This window comes from Rhinopithecus roxellana, chromosome 3, assembly GCF_007565055.1.
Source record: "Rhinopithecus roxellana isolate Shanxi Qingling chromosome 3, ASM756505v1, whole genome shotgun sequence".
NCBI lineage: Eukaryota > Metazoa > Chordata > Mammalia > Primates > Cercopithecidae > Rhinopithecus > Rhinopithecus roxellana.
This window is the reverse complement of record NC_044551.1, coordinates 1,229,029-1,246,601: the sequence shown is the minus strand read 5'-3', so window position 1 is coordinate 1,246,601 and position 17,573 is coordinate 1,229,029. Positions and strand designations below refer to the sequence as shown.

The 17,573-nt window shown below is 43.2% G+C and overlaps 1 protein-coding gene across 1 annotated transcript in view; it reads right to left on the bottom strand.

The window, feature by feature from the left end:
* Positions 1-9,882, bottom strand: part of HEXB (hexosaminidase subunit beta) — a 28,502-nt gene extending 18,620 nt beyond the window's left edge. Inside the window, exons 1-3 of the mRNA XM_010363308.1 lie at positions 9,468-9,882; positions 5,780-5,925; positions 1,650-1,715 (exon numbers count right to left, since the gene is read on the bottom strand). Coding sequence (XP_010361610.1) covers positions 1,650-1,715; positions 5,780-5,925; positions 9,468-9,766 — 511 coding nt within the window. The 5' untranslated portion in view covers positions 9,767-9,882. The remainder of the gene's footprint in view (positions 1-1,649; positions 1,716-5,779; positions 5,926-9,467) is intronic.
* Positions 9,883-17,573: the final 7,691 nt, after the last annotated feature.

Sequence of the window (17,573 nt, the reverse complement as noted above, 5' to 3'; positions counted from 1 at the left end):
TTCACTGTGTTCACTAGGCTGGTCTCCAACTCCTGACCTCAAGTGATCCACCCACCTCAGCCTCCAAAACTGTTGGGACTAGAGGCGTGAGCCACCGTGCCCAGTCTTGCTAGAGTTCTTTATTTTGGTATGGATCAGAACAAACATCAATAAGTGTCTCTTCTCCTTAGCAGACGCAGACAAGACAGGCAGATCGGACTAAAAAAACTTAAAAAGCTCAAAATCACTAACATTATACATAAATAAAATTACATTTGTGGTAAATCTCTAGATATTTTCATATTCTATTTTGAATAAAATTATAATCTTATGGTATAAAAATATATAGCATAACAATGATTATTTTAGGTAACACTCTGAGTCAAATTCCAAATGTTTATTTATTTTGTTTTTTTTTTGAGACGGAGTCTCGCTCTGTCGCCCAGGCTGGAATGCAGTGGTGCCAACTCAGCTCACTGCAAGCTCCCTCTCCCTGGTTCAAGCAATTCTCCTGCCTCACCCTCCCACGTAGTTGGGATTACAGTCACGTGCCACCATGCCAGGCTAATTTTTTTTGTATTTTTAGTAGAGATGGGGTTTCACCATCTCTAGTCTGGTCTCGAACTCCTGACCTCAAGTGATCTGCCTGCCTGGACCTCCCAAAGTGGTGGGATTACAGGTGTGAATGACTACGACCGGCCCCAAGCCTTTATTTTAATGACTATAAATTTGGTTAGTTCATATTTTTTTAAACTCCCTTTCTAAAAACTCTATTTGGAAGTCAGTACAGTATCTTATCTGCCTAGAAAGGTAAAAGAAACTTTTGAACAGCAAATGTCCTGATGTCAAACTTTGAAGCTCAGACCCTGAAATTCTCAGGAAAAGCTTTTCAAGTTACACCCTGCCCACTGCCTCTAACCAACTCAATAGCACATTTACCTTTTTATACTGCTCCTTATACAAACTTAGTTATGCTTCTAAATCCACAGGAATTTGAAATTAGGGAAGAGAGATGCTTCTGAAGTCAACAGAAGCGATAGCTGAAACAAAATTCCGTCATCAGAACAGGTTGGGGCCATGTGTAGTGCTATAAACATTACAGTCCCAAGAGCATCAGTGAATTACAGCACTGTGGGAATGTAATAACCTTCAAACAGTTTTTGAGAGGTCAAATGAGTTTTCTCCCATGCTATATTTATTTATTTGTATTTTTTTGAGACAGGGGTCTTGCTCTGTTGCCCAGGCTGGAATGCAGTGGTGTGATCTAGGCTCACTGCAGCCTCAATGTCCTGGGCTCAAGCAATCCTCCCATCTCAGCGTCCAGAGTAGCTGGGACTACAGGTCCACGCCACTATGCCTGGCTAATTTGTGTATTTTGTAGTGATGGGGTTGCGACATGTTGCCCAAGCTGGTCTCAGACTCCTGAGCTCAGGCAATCATCACCCATCTCAGCCTCTCAAAAGTGCTGACTCAAAGTGGTGTGAGCCACTGTGCCGACCTCTCCCATGCTTTATGTAGTATATGTTCAATGGAAATAATTTTGGAACTACGTAACAAAGCATTCTGTAAAGGATCCAAGGCAGCAAAGGTTTGCTATGCTTGATCTCACAAAGCACCAATTGAAAATTTTCCTTTACTGGAAAGTAACAGTGAAACTGCACGGAACTTACCTCGTAATGCTCCCCAAACTCTGTTGGCCTTAAGGACAGCCACTGGTTCTTTCACAAGTAAAGTATCTGTATTGGGGATTTAAAATCACACACATACTTTTGTTAATCCCTCAATGACACACAACAAGTTTCCTAAACATGTCACTGATATTTCTGGACTATTATTTTCTCCCAAGCACATGACCTATTTCTCTAACTGCCTCCTGTACATCTCCATTTGGATGTCCTGTGGATTCCTTCAACTCCACATGCCCCAACAGAACTCTTCCCTCCCTCCTCCGCACACTTCAACCTGCTGGTCTTCTGTGTTCCTCATTTCAGTGAGTCACAGCACCACCATCCAGTCACTTGAGTCACTCAAGACAGGAATTTGGGTGTCATCTCCATGTTTCTTCATCTTCCCAAGAGAGTTAGTCTCTCCAACCTCTCAACAGAGTAGGGTCCTAGTTAAGCTAAGAGTTTAGTGGAAAATGCAAAAATTCCTCAGTTCCTACTAATCCTTGGTAACGCCCTAGGTGTCACTCAAATCTATTCCCTTTAAGGCCAGAGAGCTATCCCTACTCTTGCCTTCAGAATTGTCTACTTGCCCTGCACGCACCTTCCCTCAGTATCATCCAAACCTGCCTTAAGACTTACTCTCCAAATCCCTTCAGCTTAGTTTAGCTTTGTCCCACTCAATTAAAAGTTCACATCATCCAGAATGGGACTCCAGTTAGCTGCTTCTGGTGAGAGGCTAATCTTTCAATCTTTGAAACACATTCTAAGGTTGGCCCAATAGTCACTTAGTCTTTTAGAGAGGTCTGGAGTGGAATCAACCAGACGTAGTAAACCCACAGATGGTAAAGAGATTGAAAGCTAAAGGGTATAACAGCTGTGGACTTTACCACAGCAAAGATGCTTAAGGGCTGGAGGTTAATGATTTAATACTATGTCCTCTATGCTGGTTTATCACCTTCTACCACCACCACCATTCAGATGCTCACAGAATAGTTAGCTGCAGGTAGGCAAAAGTGCTCTATCAATAGTGTGAGCATCTCAGGTGACAGTCTTCTGACAAGATAGCCTTTTCCATTAGATAACCACATTCCATTAGATGAGTCAGCCAGTGCCAGGCTAAGAACTATATTGCTATTTATGAGCATAGTCTAATTATGTTTCCTCTACATCTATAGCAAATTCTTGTGTTGTTGTTGAGACAGTCTCACTGTGCTGCCCAGTCAGGTGTGGAGTGGCATGATCACGGTTCACTGCAGCCTTGACCTCCCAAGTAGCTGGGACTGTAGGCATGTGTCACCGTGCCTAATTTTTCTTTTTTCTTGTAGAGACGAGGTTTTGCCATGTTGCCAGGCTGGTCTTGAACTCCTGGGCTCAAACCATCTACCGGCCCCAGCCTCCCAAAGTATTGGGATTACAGGTGTCAGCCACCTGTATCAAATTCTTCATCAGCTACCTAGAGCTCACTGCTCCATTGGTCACTGTTTAAAAACTTTTTTTTTTTTTTTGGCCACATTCTAGTTTTGAGATCTTCCAGAAATAGCCAAAGAGTCACCTCAAAAACATTAATATATTACATATACTTAATACCAATTATTTTCTAATAGCTGACAACTGGCTGATATTAAAAAGGACTAATTCAACTCAGTGGAAAATACATATAACAATTAGAAATTTGGTTTTCTAAATATATGGACACATAGCTACAGAATTTCCATTTTTACTTCACAACCAAGTTATTAGTGTTAACAATGATCACTTCCCTGAAGTGTAAAAGGAATGATATCATTGACTTTTCAGTTAGCCCATTCTGTATCTTTTTGCACCATAAGTACATTTGTTTTGGAGGGTGAATATACAAATAACATATCTATATATTCTACTTAAAAATAATACATTATAGACAAGGCTAAAATCTCCTTTGAGATACTCACCCAACTCCTTCTACCTTCCTCAGAGGAAATACTTATCGGGCCTTTCTTAGGCTTGACATAGATGTACATGAAAGGAGAATAGTATTGCTTTACGCGTGTGTTGATATATAAATGGGGTCCACCTCTACACGTAATTATACAGCTTCCTTTGTTCAACTCAGCAGTTTAACTTGGCAGTTCTCCATGTGTGTTCTCTGTAATACTGCTTCTTTATTCTTAACTGTTGTGATCATACTATTGAGTACAGATTGACAAGATGCATTCAGCCATTCCTCTATTGATGGATACTGAGTTTTGTTGACAGTTCTTCACATTACAGGCAAACAGAATCAAACATCCTTGATTTATGTATCCATTTATCTGCAGTAAAAACTAGTCCACTTCTCAAGGCATGCATATTTTTATTTTTAACAAATAGTGGTGCTTTAACATGTGTCACCTCCTCCAACATGTCCTCCCACTCTGGACATTTGATATCTTATTTCCATTCATATGTGTTACTTTTATCATCATCATCAACTAGTTTAAAGACTAAAAACTAGTTTATTCTTCAGCCAAAAATTTCACAATCACCTTGTCTCAAGAAACTTCCCTTTCAGAATAAAGAGGGTTTGTAGAACTGACTGAAAGATAAGCTATGATTCTCCAGTCTCGATACTTCATTTTGTGGAATTTACAATGTTATCTGTATTGCCAAAGGACAGCAAAGATTCCTTGGCAACATAATGACCATTTTCATCTCAATTCAGGTTGCAAAACCTACTTCACGTGGTGTCAGTGCTGAGTATCAACTGAAATGATACCTGACGTTGGTGAATTTTCCTATTTCTCTTCTGAGAATAGCTACGGAATTGAAGAGAAAGCAAGCTGTTTTTCAAAGAGATGTATTATTGGGAAATCTCATCTAAACCAGCAGGATGAAGACATGTACTTAACTGTGAGGCAGTCTGGGGGTAACAGAGTTGCTCTTTGCTCTAAATTTGTGGCATCCTATCTTTTTTTTTTTTTTTTTGAGACAGTCTCACTTTGTCCCCCAGGCTGGAGTATAGCAGCATGATCTCGGCTCACTGCAACCTCTGCCTCCTGGGTTCAAGTGATTCTCCTGCCTCAGCCTCCCGAGTAGCTGGGACTACAGGTGTGCACCAACACACTTGACTTTTTGTATTTTTCAGTAGAGATGCAGTTTCACCATATTGGCCAGGCTGGTCTTGAACTCCTGGCCTCAAGTGATCCACTCACCTCGGCCTCCCAAAGTGCTGGGATTACAGGTGTGAGCTACAGCGCCCGGCCTCTATCTTTACACTCAGTTCCCCTGTCTGCTGTCTCTTGCACGAATCTTATATTACACATGTCCTTATACTGCTCTTCTTTGATGCCTTGGTGCAATTCCACATTATTCTCAGGCAGTATACCCTATAGAAAAGGCACGTCCACTTGTTTGTTCTAAAACAATTTGGGAAAAGCCCTAGAGAATAATGTTTTAGGTAACAACGAGGACAAAATCATACAGCTAAATGTCGATTATATTGTCAATCAAATGAAACTGCTGTACCCACCCTCTCCCCCAAGCTCTGCATTATCTTTTGTAAAATTATAGATTATAAATAGAGATCATGGATACAAACAGATGTTTTCAAAGACAAAAGTTAAGAAATTACCTAGATGTTCAAAAGAGATTAGCCAATTCAACTTATCCATACAGTGACAGAACATTATTCAGCCATTGAAAATGATATCACAGAAAACTAGTGAAATTCATGTTTATAATGTATTTTGCAAAAAAGCATGATACAAAAATATAACAAAAATACAAAAAGCACATGTACAGAATTACTGCCATTTTCATCTCAATGCTTATCATGTTTGTATTTATGTCTATGTAAAATGTTTAAATGTTTTACTCTGCAAAAAAAAAAAAAAAAAAAAAAAATACACCTAAAATGACAGTGATTAATTCTGTCTGTCTGCTGGGATTATGAGTGATTTATTTCTTCTTCTTCTGCACTTACTGTACTTACAAATTTTCCACAAAGGCTATGTACTACTTTTATAATCAGACTTTAAAGGTTATTTTTAAAATAGGAATCATAAACTCACTGGTTGAGAACTCACAGTGATTCCTACCATGGAGCCAGTTTTTGGCACTTAAGTCCGTCAGTGAGCACCTGGGCTATAATACACTCACATTGCAGAGGTACTTACAAGACTCATCTGAAGATATGTTGGGGAAAGCATCACACTCTGACTGCAGGGTGATTGAGACAAGAAGTTGCTGAAGCTGGGCTGTAGCCTGGGATTCAGCAGGTTCATGATCCCACTTGTAGAAACCAAAAATATAGCCATGATATCTGTTTGAGAAATAAATGTAAACACATTTTAAAAGGATTTTAGCCAAATTTTAAAAATGGATGTGCTAGTAACATTGCAGTTAACGCCTCAAATCCATGCTGCCCATTATAAGTCCAACTAGAGATTCTCACCCCAAGTTGTACATTAGAATCACTTGGGAAGTTTTTCGAAAATGTCAATGTCCACGCCTTCCGAATCAGAATCTATGAGAATGGGATTCAGGCATGGGAATTTTAAAAGCTTCCCCACACCTCCGAAGTGACATATGAAGCCCCTGTTAATAACCAATAATGAAACCATCATGGTAATCCATCACTCTTGGGAATGAAAAACCAATTCTGCCCAGTGATAGGATGTGGGGGTTAGGGGGAGTTCTTCTGAGCAAATCACAAGAAAACTGTTTCTCTGTATGTGAGAGCTGGACCAGTTGCTGCTACACTAAAGTGGACAGAGCAGAGATGGAAAGAATATGGATCCTTGGTAACACTATTGAGTCACTTAGTCAACTTGCCCTAAATACATTCCTACTTTTGGACATCCTAATGTGTGAAATACGTTTTCTTATTGTTTAAGCCAGATTGAGTCAGGGTTCCTGTTACCTTCCTACAAAAGTATCCTAGCTTATATATAAAGCCCCAAAAGAAGGTCCAGAATTCTCACCAGAGCCTTTAAAATTAACTTTTTGTTGGCCAGGCATAGTGGCTCACGCCTGTAATCCCAGCACTTTGGGAGGCCAAGGTGGGAGGATCATGAGGTCAGGAGTTCAAGACCAGCCTGGCTAACACAGTGAAACCCCGTCTCTACTAAAAATACAAAAAAATCAGGGGATATGGTGGCGGGCGCCTGTAATCCCAGCTACTTGGGAGGCTTAGGCAGGAGAATCACTTGAACCCGGGAGGCGGAGGTGCAGTGAGCCGAGATTACACCACCGCACTCCAGCCTGGGTGACAGAGTGAGACTCTGTCTCCAAGAAAAAAAAAAAAAAAAAGGTACCTTTTGTTGGTATCCAAAAATCAGGGAATATTAAATAAAAAAGATCAGATAGGCTTCAGAGCAATTGTTTTTGGTATCCAAAAATCAGAATATTAAATAAAAATGTAAAGGCACTAAATAAAAAAGATCAGATAGGCTTCAGGACAATTGTTTAAATATTTTACAGATTTTGGCAAGCCAGAAAGTTATATATGCTACTTACGTGTAAGAACATCTTACGCTTTTTCGCAGAAGACGAGGTTGGAAAATTGTGACATGTTTGGGAGTGTATGGAAGTTAACCAATGAGAGAATGGAATGGATGAAGGTGTTGACAGAAAACCTTGACAGATTAAAAAGCAAATTAAGACCACTGAAATACATACTTACAAAAGGTTAAGATGGTAAATTTTATGTTGTATTTTTTCCATAGTTAAAATTTTTTAACAAAGGAAATTAAAGCTGCCAGCAGCTTCGAGATCAGAGTTGGAAACTGGCTTAGAACCTTGACCCTAGGTAGTAAAATTCTAACAGAAAACTCAAAGGGCTGTGAAGCAGTATGTCAAAGGTATGTGGGTTAGTTTAGCCTTCCAGGAAATGAAAGAGTGAAGCTATTTATTTTTTAAAATGAGTGACTAGCACATGATGGACGCTGTCCTAGAAGCTAAAGAAGCAGCTATGCATCTAACAGCCAAACTCTCTGCCTGCAAAAAACATACTGTTTCAAAGCAGGGTTTGTGATACAACTTGGGCTCTTCAGAGACAGGGGCTATGTGATTCTGAACAATCTGGGGCCCAGGCTGTGTGTTCCTGACCACGTCACACTTTCTGAACACCCATATTTCCAAATCTTTCCAACTCCACTGTGCTTTTACTCTGAGATAGCTACCGCCCGTGCTGAGCTCCCAGAATGCTCACATGCATGCCTTCACGTCTTAGCCATAAGGGCTAATACATTTTATGACCTGCTTCCTAATAACGCCAGGCATAATTAATGGCTGCTCCACTCAGAGGCCATGAATTAGGCAAACTCTTCAGGTAATCACCCGCACCTGCCTTGAAATGCCAACCCTTGCCTTGAAATCATCTCAGCTGATTCAAGTCCTGGTTATCTACCTATTGTTAACTTACATCACCCATGCTTTCTTGTCATCGTCAGTTCAGCGTATTACCAAGTCCTTGTTTTACTTAGCAGTATGACACAGAAGGAAAATCCAATTCTACAAGCTGAACTCCAAGGCAAACATAATAAGGGTGTTTGTTTTTAAAAGATTTCCAACCCTAGTCGTGATCTTCTGAGACAACCTTCATGTACTTTCCATGCAATCTTTCTGAATATCCCAATGCAACCAAACACTTTGATTCTACATCTTAACCCCACTCTGGCCTTAGCAGATTGGAAACCAAAGGCTCTTTAGTGTGTGTGCCTAAAATAGGGACTGATAATACCCATTTAGTTGTACAAAACAGAAGGAAACTCTGAGCCTTCTGATTGAAGAGAATGAACCATCTCTGCCATCAGCATCTCGGGCCTCTTCAGCTTGAGCCTAGGCACCTGTCCTATCTGGGGTCAGAACACGTTATTCAGTTAGTTTTGCATTTCCTCCCCACCTGTTCAGTGTCCTGCAAGCACACTTAAGCTCTATAGTATCTACTGGGCACAGCGACAGGCTTGGGGAATGCCAGGAGGCAGTACAGTTAGCACCAAATTACAGTTCTGCAGGGCACCATACGCCTTCAGGACAGTCCCACCTACACAGGTCTCACACTGAAGGGACAGTGTGTGGCTTCTTCAAACATCTCCCCAGGGGAAACTGCCTTGTCTATGGTGTGATTGGCTGACTCCCATGACAAAATTCACCCTGTCTGCAGCCAAAGGGTGAGAGAGACAGAAGCGCTATCTAGGGGTCTGTAAAAGAGGAAGCAGGGAGAGCAGGCACCTGATTGGTGTTGAGAAACAAAGTTGGATACTGTCTAACCACTGGCCGCAGAAACGTAGTTAGATGCAAACATCTCACATTTTATGTGGAAGAGATTTTAGGTGAGAGGGGAGTTTTAGCCAGTGCTGGAAACTGAGGACTTCTGCCATTTGAGTTGTTACCAGGAGATTTGAGGAGAGGCAAGGGGGTGAAATTGGCCTATAAATGACAGTCAGCTTTGGGGAATTCCTGGTCCCTCAAGAGAGCTTGTCTAAGCCCTTCGGTTAACGTATCCCTTTGAACGTCCTTCAAATAAGGAGCTGTCACTTTCCTCCCCAGCTCTGGAGCTGGGGAACCGGTGTCCCCTCCATCCATGTCATTTGCCCAACAAGGCCTCAGAGCAAACTCCCTCTTCCACTTAGTATCCTGCTCTCAAACCAAGGTTCCTGAGCACCCAAGGTGTCCCTTAAGAAGCAGTAGGAGGGTGGGGGCAAGAGCGTGGGTTCAGTCTGTGTGGCGCTGGGCAGATCGCCTGCACGCTCCGGGGGCCGTTTCCTCGTCTGCGCAGTGGGGTGGTGAGGGTCTGCAGAGCGCCCCGGGGTGGTCCACCTCTCCCCTCCCCCAGGGCACCTCCCGGCCGGGAGCGCTTACCGCCGAAACGCTTCCTCCAGCAGGGTGCAGGAGGGGCCCGCCGTGGAATTGGGGCTGTGGCTGATGTAGAAGTTCTCCGGGGCAAGATGCAGCAGGTTCGGGGTCATCTTCACCGAGAGCGGCAGGGGCCACAGCGCCGGCCCCCGCGCGGCCGAGACGCCCGGGGCCCGAGTCGCCTCCGCCACCTGCACCACGAGCGCCACCTGAGTCAGCAGCGCCAACATCGCCGCCAGCAGCGTCGCCAACAGCAGCGCCAGCAGCATGGGCGGCCGGGACAGCCCCAGCCCACACAGTTCCATGGCCGCTCGGCTGCTTTCCTCCGGGTCTGCCGAGCCGGAGCCTCGGGACCCGACTTTCCGCCCCGCCAGGTCAGAGGAAGCGCGGCCGCGAGTGAGTCACCGAGTCAGATGACGGCGCGCCCCGCCCCCGACTCCGCCTCCAGGCCCCGGGCGCGCCCTCGCCCAGCCCGCCCTGCCCAGGCCACCTCGAGAATTTCCTCCGGGGTGCCCTCGTGTAGGAGCAGAGCCCAGACAGCAACCTCAAACACGGGATGGCTAAAGTAAGAAAAATGCCCGGTGCCGGCCGGACGTGGCGGCTCACGCCTGTAGTGCCAGCACTTTGGGAGACCAAGGCGGGCGGATCACCTGAGGTCAGGAGTTCAAGACCAGCCTGGCCAACATGGTGAAACCTCCTCTCTACAAAAATACAAAAATTAGCCGAGCATGATGGCGGGTGCCTGTAGTCCAGCTACTCGGGAGGCTGAGGCAGGAAAATCTCTTGAACCCGGGAGGCGGAGATTCCAGTGAGCCGAGATCGCGCCACTGCACTCCAGCCTGGGTGACAGAGCAAGACTCCGTCTCAAAAAAATAAAAAATAAAAAAAAAAGAAAAAAGAAAAAGAAAAGGGCCCAGTGCACAGGCTCGGGACGCCAGCCCCGCACCAGGTCTCCGCTCACGCTGGCAACACTGGCGCTCTCCTTTAGGTCCCTGGCTTTGGTGAAGCCAGAGAAGCCAAGCTTGGGGAGCACTTCTCTCCTCTCAGCCCAACCACCAGATAACTGATGAGAGCTGAGTGTATTTGCTCCTAAGTTGAGGCTTTTCTGTAACGGCACTTCAGCTGTAGTCAATAAAGCCTTCCCATCAGAACTCCTTGGGGCAGAGCATGCCCAAGAAATCCTGAGAGAGAACGTCTTGGCTCATCTGTGTCGGTCCCGATAAAGGATCCCAACTGACTAGTTTGATTTCATAACCCATCCTTAAGAAAGAGCCAGTGAAGTCACATGACCAACACGGACTGGCGATGCCAAAGGGAGAACAGGTGTTCTCTTACTAGAAGGAAAAAGCGCTAGGCTGACCAAAGCTACAGATCTGCTATAGTAAGTATTCTGAAAATGAGGGTAGAAGAGCTTTAAGGAAAGACTTCAAAAAAATATAATGATTAGGCCGGGTGCGGCGGCTCACACCTGAAATACCAGCACTTTGGGAGGTGAAGGCGGGTGGATCACAAGTTCAGGAGTTCGAGACCAGCCTGGCCAACATGGTGAAACCCCGTCTCTATTAAAAATACAAAAATTAGCTGGGCGTGGTGGTGGGCGCCTATAATCTCAGCTACTCAGGAGCCTGAGGCAGGAGAATCGCTCGAAACCGGAAGGTGGAGGTTTCAGCGAGCTGAGATCAAGCCACTGCACTCCAGCTTGTGCAACAAGAGCAAGACTCCATCTCAGAAAAAAAAAGAAAAGAATGTAATGATTATTGGGCCTCAGAAAATGAGACCCCAAAGTGTGGCACTCTGGCATGTTGAATACTTGGAACTGAAGAAAAGAGGGTCAGAACATCTTTCTGACCTCCTGCCTTTCTTTCTCCTGCTCCCCTTTCTTCCCCAAAGCAAGCCATAGAAACTAGAATTCCTGTTTTTCAAAATGGGTCAGAGAAACTGGAGCCACTGCTGGGCACGGTGGCTCACACCTGTAATCCCAGCACTTTGGGAGGCCAAGGCAGGTGGATCACTTAAGGCCAGGAGTTTGAGACCAGTCTGGCCAACATGGCAAAACCTCATCTACACCAAAAATACAAAAATTAGCTGGATGTGGTGGCACACGCCAGTAATCCCAGCTACTTGGGTGGCTGAGGCACAAGAATCATTTGAACCTGGGAGGCAGAGGTTGCGGTGAGCCAAGATGCACCATTGCACTCCAGCCTGGGTGACAGAGCAAGACTCTGTCTCAGAAAGAAAAAAGAAACTAGAGCCCCTTTGCCCTCAAAGCCAGTCATAAAATCTAGAAATATTACTCTAATCTTGCCGTACCTTTCTGTAGGAGCCGGCCATAAATAGGTTCTCGGACCTACCTTGTCTGATAGTGGCTCTCAAGACTTTTGTTCTAGAGTGGCCCTGCACCATATCCTGGAGGAAGGAATACCGCACACAGAGGCCAAGAAGAATTTGAACAGACACGTCTTGCCAGGTTTCTCCTCTCTATTACTGTTGGGTTGGTCATATCCTTTTTGCCCAATTGCATTTCTGCCTGACTGTCTGCTCTGCATCAAACCTAAACATCAAAATAGGCAACTTTTCCTAGGGTCTTTGAGTTTTCGTTTCTGAAGTCTCCCATGTCATGTAAAACTGATTAAATAAATCTGTTATGCTTTCCTTGTGTTAATCTGCTCTTTTGTTATACAAGTGTCAGCCATGACTCATGATGGATGAGGAAAGGTATCACATCTTTCCACCCTTACATGATGCGTGTTTAAAATTCTTCCATAAAAGCAAACTTCAGTGGCACACTATTCTCCCCTCTTCTAATAATTAAGACAAATGTAATTTGCAATATCCATCTTCACTGCCACTTTTTACTGTCAATGGAAGCACGGCATAATGTTTCCAAGATTCAGTCTTCAATTTACGTTGTTGCAATTACTACATACTTAATTACAACTTCACATTACATACTAGCTATCTATTGCTGTGTCACAAATTACTCCAAGATTTAGGAGCTTAAAACAATAACAGATAAGTAATAAGATAAATATCTCACAGTTCTTGTGGTTCAGGAATTTAGGAGTCTTAGCTGGGTGATTCTGGATTAGATTATCTCATGAAGTTGCAGTTGTCTTAAGGTTTTTTTCTCTAGGCTTGGCTGGTGCCGAAGTATCTACTTCTAAGTTAACTTACATGGCTGTTGGCAACAGATCTCAGTTTCTTGCTGGCTACTGGCTGAAAGCCTGAGTTACTTGCTTTACCCACAATATAGCAGCTGGTTTCTCCCAACCAAATGATCTGAGAAAGAGAGACAGCAAAGAGGAAGCCACAATGCCTTTATACAGCTTAATCTTGTAAGTGACATGCATCACTGCTACCACATTATAGTCCTTAGAAGTAAGGCAATGAAGAGTTTAAGAGCAGATCTCAGACGCAAGGAAATTGAAGGCTAGAAGCCTAGGAAGAGATAAATTATTGGTGGGAATGACTGTGGGCATTTAGGAATTAGGGTGATGGAGGGTGGTTTCAGGAAGATTTGGAGTTATATTCATCAAGCCCTGAAATCTTGTGAAAGTATCAGATCTCTTTTTTATTGCACCCCATTATTAACTCTGACTCATTATTTAAAAGGGTGCTGTAACACCCTTTTAAATAATATGGAATAATATTAACATACTCATGGTTGGGTTCTATTTTATTTTTTAGAAATGGGGTCTCACTATGTTACTCAGGGTGGACTTGAACTTGGGCTCAAGCAATCATGTCTCAGTCTCTCGAACGGTTAGGACTACAGGCCTACACCACTACACCTGGCTTGGGTTATATTTTAAAACAGGGTTTCTCAACCTCAGCACTAGTGACATTTTTGGCCAGATAGTTTTTTGTTCTGGGGAACTGTCCTGTGCATTATATGATGTTTAGTAGCATCTGGGCTCTACTCACTAGTCATCAGTAGCATCACCCCAACCCCTGAGCCTCAGTGGTAAAAAACATAAATGTCTCCAGATATTGCCAAATATTGTTGAGCACCATTGGTCTAAGCAATAATCACTGCAACTTATCCACCAACAAGGTGCCAGGCATATTATTATCATTCTCTTATTTTATCCTCAAACAACTTAAGAGGTAGGTTTTATTGTCCCCGTTTTAGAAGACTATGTTGAGGCTCCAGGGCCCCAAAGAACTAAATGATTTGCTCAAGATACCACAGCTAATTAAAGCTAGTGCATGGAATTGAAACAACATAGAGCTGAAACGAAGTTTCCCCAGATGACTGAAATACAAAAAAGTGGACCGCTATGGATTTATGGCAAATGTGTTACCATTGAATTCATCAGTATGGTATCTGGTTTCCCTGAGGACCTTTCTAAATACGTAACACCATTGCTTATAATGTATCACTGGAGTTTTACTTTCTATAGGGTAAAATCAAACCTTAATTAAAGACCATCAACCTACTAGTCTAATCAGAATCTGAATCAAGTTTCTCCGCCTGGGTGCACTGTTTGCTAAATACCCCCAAAATGGAATCCTAATCCTAACATGTGTACCTGCTGTTATTTTTCCCTTGCTTTTATTTTTCCCACATTCAAGGGGAGGGGAATTAAGTTCCACCTTTTGAAGGGAGGAGTATACTTTCTGACCACAAATTATTTCTATTTATTCCATGCAAAACGCATTCCCTTTCTCCCAAGAACCCCAAAAGTCTCATCCCTTTAGAAAAGCAGCTTGAAATCTAGAATGTTAGCATATAAATTACATCCAGGGGTGGATGAGATTCCTTGGATGCAGTTCCTTCAAGTTCTTCAAGTACAGTTCCTCTCAGTCTGAAGACCTGTGAACTAAAGGCAAGTTATCTGCCTCCCACTCCTCCCCCACACAAAAATACGGCGGTGGACAGGCATAAAATAACCGCTGTAAACATTCCTGTTCAAAAAGGGAAAAATGAGAGGCAACAACGAGTCTGTAGCAATTCCAAAATCCAGCCAGGCAAATGTTGAAGTTCCTTGATCCAGATTCAAAGACTGAAAATAATTCTCTATGGCTCTTGATGCCACTTTGTGGGCAGTTCTGACTTTCGAGTCATCCTTCCTTTTTCTTTTCTTTTTCTTTTTTTTTTTTTTTTTTTTTTTGAGACGGAGTCTTGCTCTGTCGCCCGGCGCCCGGGCTGGAGTGCAGTGGCCGGATCTAAGCTCACTGCAAGCTCCGCCTCCCGGGTTCACGCCATTCTCCTGCCTCAGCCTCCCGAGTAGCTGGGACTACAGGCGCCCGCCACCTCGCCCGGCTAGGTTTTTTTTTGTATTTTTAGTAGAGACGGGGTTTCACCGTGTTAGCCAGGATGGTCTCTATCTCCTGACCTCGTGATCCGCCCGTCTCGGCCTCCTAAAGTGCTGGGATTACAGGCTTGAGCCACCGCGCCCGGCCCATCCTTCCTTTTTCATGAAAGATAGTATCCCTTTCAGTTCATGCTGGCAGTGTTTCTGCTGTTAAAGACTATGTTGGTTCCCTGTGAATCTCACTGAAGTTCATGCCATTAGACAAAAGCCACATCCACACATCTCTTCAATATATGCTCTATTGTTTGAGAGGATTTGTCAGTCATACTGTTAAAATATTTAGAGGACCTTCTGTCTGATTGAAAGACACTCTAAGACACCACAGTAGATCTTTCTGAGGTCTTAAGGGATTTTCTAATTACAACTTGGGTTTCCTATTTAGACCATGTTTTCCTAAGGGTGCCTGGACTTGATTTCTGCCTGCAAGTCATGCTCGCTTTCTTACTCTCTCTTTTCTTTTCTTTCTTCTTTCTTTTTTAGACAGAGTCTCGCTCTGTCACCCAGGCTGGAGTGCAGTGGCACGATCTTGGCTCACTGCAACCTCCGCCTCCCGGGTTCAAGCGATTCTCCTGCCTCAGCCTCCTGAGTAGCTGGAACTACAGGTGCACACCATCACGCCCAGCTAATTTTTGTCATTTTTAGTAGAGACAGGGTTTCACCATATTGACCAGGATGGTCTCAATCTCTTGACCTCGTGATCTGCCTGATTACAGGCGTGAGCCACTGCGCCGGGCCAGCCATATTTTCATTCTAGTGTTATTGGCTGTCTAAAGAGTCTGGACGTTAAGAAAAAAAAAAAAAAAATCAAGTTTGGCTCCTTTATGTTCAACAGTACTCCTTTTAATTCAATTTAATTGTATTTTTTGAGATGGAGTTTCGCTCTGTCATCCAGGCTGGATTGCAGCGGCAGGATTTTGACTCACTGCAACCTCCGCCTCCCAGGTTCAAGCGATTCTCCTGCCTCAGCCTCCCAAGTAGCTAGGATTACAGGTGTTGGCCACCACACCCGGCTAATTTTTGTACTTTTAGTAGAGACAGGGCTTCCCCATTGTTGGCCAGGCTGGTCTCAAACTCCTGACCTCAAGTGATCTGCCCACCTCGGCCTCCCAAAGTGCTGGAATTACAGGCATGAGCCACCGCGCCCGGCCAACAGTCCTCCCTTTGGCTTACCTTGCACGGCTCACATGCTAGAAGTCACCCTGAACACTAGCTGGCAATCTCCTTAGTTAGACGACAAATTCGCTTAGGTGGACACATCTACTTTCCACATTACTGCTGGCTACTGTGTTGCTAGTCTTTCTGCCACGGCATAACAAGGAACTATTTCTTCCAGTTTCCAATAATATTGTCCTCTCTGTTTTAAACTGAGTCTCTTCAAGTCTATACCTCTACTAAAAGTCTTTTCAAGGTACCTCATGCTTTCAGTAACCCTATCTTCAATGTCATTCCAGTTTCTGTCCACTGCCTGATTCCAAAATCACTCTCATATTTTAGGTATTTGTTATGACTGCATCCTACTTCCAAGTATCAGTTTATACATCCCAAGTATTATTTATCTGTTGCTGTGTAGCAAATTACCAAGGCTTAAGATATGTACAATTCAGTGTTGGTAGATAGTGCCCAATTTCCCTCCAAAAATGGTAACAGTGTATGAGTATCCATTTCTCTACAACCTCATTCCACATTATTAATCTTTTTGAATTTTATAAGTTGTTTTAATTTGCACTTCTTTGATTACTTGTGAAATTGAATAAAATAACCATTTTATAACTTCTACTAGAACCTCTTTATGCCCTTTGGGTTGTTTTCTTTTCTCTAGTGATCTGTATGGGTGATTTTTAAATCGAGTATCAATCTGTGCTGTATATTATACATATTTCCACCCTGTTAATTTTCTTTTACCTTTATTTATGTGATATGTTGTCTTATGGTAGCTTTTAACTATTTGTTAGATCCAATTTGTCACTCTTCCTTTTATGGTTTTGGGATTTGTCCTGATTAGGATTCATGATTATTCAACGATGATAAAAATTCCCTTTTATTCCCCAAGGCTTTTGTAGTTTTGTTTTTGAACTGTATGCTTTACTCCAGCTGATGTTTACTTTTGTACATAATTAAGGTAAGGCTGTAACTTTTTTTTTCCCAAATGGCAAGCCAATCATGAAAATGCCGTATATTGAATAGGCTATTCCTCACTGATTTAAAACATATTGTATAGTTTTTTCTACATTTTCATAAAGCTGTATAGTTCTGATGAGGCTCTTTATTCTGTTCTGTTGGTCTGCATATTTCTTTCTGAGCCACTTGCTATGCAGTTAATGTTGCATGGTATTTGTTTGTTTGTTTATTTATTTATTTATTTATTTATTTATTTATGAGATGGAGTTTCGCTCTTGTCGCCCAAGTTGGAGTGCAGGGACGCGATCTCAGCTCACTGCAACCTCTGCCTCCCAGGTTCAAGCGATTCTCCTGCCTCAGCCTCCCAAGAAGCTGAGATTACAGGTGCCTGCCACCATGCCCAGCTAATTGTTTGTATTTTTAGTAGAGACAGGGTTTCAATATGTTGGCCAGGCTGGTCTCGAACTCCTGACCTCAGGTGATCCACCCACCTTGGCCTCCCAAAGTGCTGGGATTACAGGTGTGAGCCACTGCTCCTGGCTGCACTATTTAAATCATTATAATTTTGAGTTATGCTTTGATATCTTGAAGAACATGCACACACATTGTTTTATTTCTAAAATTTCTTCCTATTTTAAATAATTTTTCCTTCCATATACAGAGCGATATAACGGAC